The sequence below is a fragment of the Nelumbo nucifera genome, chromosome 1 (assembly GCF_055504915.1).
Source record: "Nelumbo nucifera cultivar China Antique chromosome 1, China Antique-T2T, whole genome shotgun sequence".
Classification (NCBI taxonomy): Eukaryota; Viridiplantae; Streptophyta; class Magnoliopsida; order Proteales; family Nelumbonaceae; genus Nelumbo; species Nelumbo nucifera.
Genome location: NC_142649.1, coordinates 196264751 through 196269521, shown reverse-complemented (window position 1 = coordinate 196269521; position 4771 = coordinate 196264751). Strand labels below are relative to the sequence as shown.

The window sequence follows — 4771 nt, the reverse complement described above, 5'->3', positions numbered from 1 at the left end:
CCTCATTGTACTACAAATGCACATTTCAGCAGATTCACTCTCAATTTGAATTCCCTGCATCGAGTAAAGACCTTCCTTAAGACTTCAGAGTGTTCCTCTTTCTTCTTGGCTTTGATGACTATGTCATCCACATAGCATTCTATTTCTTCGTGGATCATGTCATTGAAAACACTAGTCATGGCTCTCTAATATGTGGCTCGACATTCTTCAATCCAAAGGGCATCATTTTATAATAGAAATTCCCTATAGGTGTCCTAAAGGCTATATGGGGCGCATCTATGGGGTCCATGAAGATTTGGTTGTACCCATTGTAAACATCTAGGAAAAAGAAAAGTTCATGTCCTACTGTCGAATCTATCAGCACCTCCATATTAGGAAGAGGGAATTCATCCTTTGGATAGGCCTTATTTAGGTCCCTAAAGTCGATGCAACATCTTAGTTGTCCATTCTTCTTCTTTATTGGAACTACATTGGCTAAGCACTGGGGTGTGCTATAGGTTTGAAGAAGCCTACTTTCAGAAGCCATTCTACTTCCTCCTTAATCTTTAGTGTTATATCCGGCTTAAAGATCCTATGTGGTTGCTTCACCAGTCGAAATTTTGGATCTATACAAAGGGAATGCCAGACAAGTTCCAGGTCTAGTCCTGGCATTTGGTCATATGACCAGGTGAATACATCCTGAAACTCTATGGAAGAACCCGAGTTATGCTGGGTCTAGGCACTAAAACTTTTGCGATAAGGTGCTCCTTTACCTTTTAGAAGTGCGATGAGTTTTTCCTTATCCTTGGTTGCTAACTTGGCAGATATATGCATGGGTTTTTTGTCAGATCCGTCAGCTGGTTGATTTCTTCTAAGGGTTCTTCAACTGTGTCGATGGAGTCCATTATGCACTTTGGGGGTGTCCTAACTTCATTGCAGTATTCTAGTACATCTTCTTTTGATTCCTGAGGTTATTCAATTGTTATTTGTCTCGAGTCTTAGGTATTTTATGTTTTCATAAGTATATGATCTAAATGCCGTACCTCTATGTTCAATTCAATGGTTGAGCCATCGCTTGGTGGCATAATCGTGGCAATATCAATTTGCGACATGGTGAAATAATGCTGATTGAAACATTACTTAGAGACTTTAGTTAAAAATTGTGATGAATTATTTGGCAAATATATGTGTCCTTTTTTGGAAACACTCGAAAAAAAACTCTTTGGGAAGTAGATTTCACTCTCAGTACATACTGCGATCAAGTTAGGTTAAGTAGTTTATAGAAATCATACCTCGAGGGTGGCCTTTTTAGTTGTAGGCAGTCCATCGCTCTCATGATCCTCGATGATCGTATAATATTCCTTCCGATCATCCCTTTTCACCTGTACGCATCTGCTCCTCTTACGCTATTCCAACGTCCTAGCGGGTTCGTTCTTAGGCGGATGTGGCAACTTTATTCCCTCGACCTTAGCTATCCTCATTTCGCCATCCTTTGCTAGCTTTATGAAGTAGGTGGTGTCTTGGAGGTGCATCTCGGACTTGTCAAATGGTGCCCTGATTGTCGGGGTCCTATTCGACCTCCCTCGGTGTTTGGCCTTGATGCATTGGTGGTAGGTCGAAGGGACGAAGGCTAGGTCTTGTATCAATGGTCACCCAAAAAGTGCATGGTAGGAAGTTTTTCATTGGATTACCTGGAATTCTTGTGTTATGCAAAACAACACTATCACCACCTGTAGTTCTATGGACCCCTCGGTAACCGATGGGTTACCATTGAAGTCCGTCACTTCTAACAGCAACCCCTTGATGTCCTCTTTTATGATATTCATCAACTTCAATGTGTGGACCAGGATGAGATTTACAGAGCTTTCTGGGTCGACCATTAATTTGTGCATGTCATACCCCCCGATCTTTGCCATGATGTACAAAGGTCTTTTCTTGACCCCTGTTCTGGAATCTCATGACCTAAGCAAGAAGGTCTTTTCCTAACCCCTGGTTCTACATTCTATAGGTCAGCCATCGTTAGCTTTCTTTCCAGAGTGAATCACTTTGACAAGAACTTTTTGGCCAACTCTCACCACGAGTCGACACTTCTGTGGGTGAGACTCACAAACCATGCATATGCTAGACTGGTCAATGACTTCAAGAACTCTCATACTTTAAGGTCCTCGTCGAAGGCGAAAGGACTAAGGGAATCTTCAAACTTATTGATATATTCCTGCTGGCTACCCCTTTGCTCGTCATACTATGGCCATTGTTGGGGAGAGGTGTATCCAGCAGGATAGGGCTTGTACAAGATACATTCATAATAAGGCTTTTGCAAGACTATCGAGTCTAGGGCCCGGCTGTGACTTTCAAACACTGGTCCTTGGACATACTCCCTCAGTTCGTCTCTGTTGAGAGGAATTTCTGTTACCAGGTCGGTGCTAGGGAAAGCATGAAATTGGGGGACGGGCACAAAGCCTAGTTGAGATGGGGCTGAGATAGCCCTGTGGTGCTGCTCCGGAACGCCAGGGAAGGTAGGTATGGTACCAGAAGTAATGCAACTGGGATTGGGATTGGAACTCGGAACACTAGGGATGGTGGCGGCGGGTGTTTGTTCGGCCTGGGCTGAACAATTAAGCAGGATCTAGAGGGAACTCCTTGTCTCCTCCATTCCTTGTTCAATTTTTTTGAACTGCTCTTCGTAAAGCGAAAGGGAAGCCTCAAACCCGTAGACCTTGTTTGACAAGATCTCTGTGTCGGCCTGAATGGGTGTTTCCATTTCAGGCTGATTCTCGACTACTGGGTTGGTGTTTTCTTAAACGTTGCTCTGTTCCTCGGGGTGAGGTTGATCGTTCTTGAGGCCATCCTTCGTGATCAAAGGCGAAACCAGAGATTGTACTATAGGTATGGTAAGGGTAGGTTGGGGAGCGGTCTCTTTGAAAGGAGAAGAAGAGCCTCCAAGGAAGGTGAAAGCCTTTTGGTAAGGGATTGGGAGATGAGTAGGTTGTGGAGACTTGTGCGGTATCGGTAGCTAAAAATGCTCGGGATTCCATGTCCTCTAAGGTGAGGAGGACTCCCTATTTATGGAGAAGATGCCAAGATTCTAAAAGGTAGGGGATGAGGATCTTCGCTCCACATTGGGAAAGGGAATATATTGTTCGCTAGTGGTCATTGCGTGCACTACTAGGGTATCGCCACATGTCTGATGAAGATTTCTCAAGGTCGGCTTTCCTTATCCTTAAGATCCCTCATTACTCATGTGTGCTACTACCTTTTTCATGCAACATGATTAGTTCTATGTGGTGAAGATGATGTCACTATTCGGAAGTCGATATTCCAAATGTTCCTCGTGGTGATTCGTGAAGTGTTTTGCTATTGTGGGGCTCGCGTGTGTCTGAGCACGCGTAGGCCTCGCCACGGGCTCGGCCCATTGACCTCTCTGACCTGTTACCCAAAGTGGGTTTGCAAGCCGTGGGTTTATCGCATGTCATGGTGGGTGTGACTTCATCGCACACCTAAGTGCACTTGAGTCTTTTGGATGAGTGTTTTTGAGGCTTGTTCTAGTTTGGCTGCTTTCTGGTCTTGATGGTCTGCGGATTTATCGTGGTTTTACTTAATGCGTTACGGGTTCATAGCAAAGATAGTGACAGATCATAAGTTCATCACAGATGGGGGTAATTGTAGGTTGTTCGTGAGTGCTTTCGTGGTGTTACTCTTGGTGTCTGAGCATTCATTGAGAGTCTGTGTGAGCTATACATACCTACACCTCTAGTCAGAGTGGGATGAGTGGAGGTTTTGACATGAGTTTTCCCATGGCTATGATTCCCTTTGATGGCCTTAATTACCTAGAATGGTCAAGGGGAATCAAGCTTTACATAACTACAAGGGGAAAAGCAAGATTTATCAATGGCAGAATTAGAGAACCCTAGTCTAGTGGTGTGGAACATGATAGGTGGGACTACGAAAACAACATGGTGATGTCATGGTTGTTATTGTGTATGCTGCCACAAGTGAGAAAGACCTTCATGTGGGCAGAAACAGCTCATGAGATATGGGAGCAGGCACAGTCTACATATTCCAAACAAAGGAATTATGCTAAAATATATCAATTGCAGGCTGCCTCCTCAACTTGTAAACAGGGGGAGAGGAGTCTCTCCCTCTACAATTCAGTCCTGACTTCTGTTTGGAAGGAACTTGATCACTATCAGAACATAGACTGGAAGTGTGATGTAGATGCCAAAGCATACAAGTCCCTGGTTTCACAGCAACGAACATTTGCCTTTCTCCTAGGGTTGAATCCTGTATATGAATCTATCGGGGTTCAGGTATTGGGGGGTAAAGACCTCCCATTTGTACAAGAAGTATATGCTCTAGTGCAATCAGAAGAGAGCAGATGGAATGTGATGAATAATCCTGAGGGAGAGCATGTGGCTTTAGCAGCTAAAGGGAGTGTTTCTACGGGTGGTGGAAATTCCTTCAAGAAGAGTGACTTCCAGAAGAAAGGTGATGACAAAGAAAAGTTATGGTGTACACACTGTCAGAAGCCAAAGTGGGCTCAGGAAATGAGTAAAATGATGGATTAGAATAAGAAGCCAGGATAGCAAGGTAAGAGAATGTTCAATGCAACAAATTTAGCCTCTCAAGAGACTCAATCATCTACCACCACTATGAGTTCTTCCGGGATTGATCCGAGGGAAGACATCATTAATTCTTTATGTGACCATTTAGAGTTGTATGGGAGGGCAATCCGCCTGATGGGTTCTGCTTATCCCCCCTCGACTTCCTTTGCATCTACATCTGGTAACGGTAA

The 4771-nt window shown here is 44.1% G+C and overlaps 1 protein-coding gene across 1 annotated transcript; it reads left to right on the top strand.

Moving 5' to 3' along the window:
• Nucleotides 1-3932: 3932 nt before the first annotated feature.
• On the top strand, nt 3933-4544 carry LOC148804325 (uncharacterized). Its single transcript, XM_088900606.1, has one exon. It carries the CDS (start codon nt 3933-3935, stop codon nt 4542-4544), a length of 612 nt encoding a protein of 203 aa, XP_088756732.1.
• The last annotated feature ends 227 nt before the right edge of the window (nt 4545-4771 follow it).

What these genes read in the sequence shown, in the direction of transcription:
- LOC148804325 (XM_088900606.1), top strand. Translation starts at nt 3,933, where the DNA reads ATGGTGATGTCATGGTTGTTATTGTGTATGCTGCCACAAGTGAGAAAG.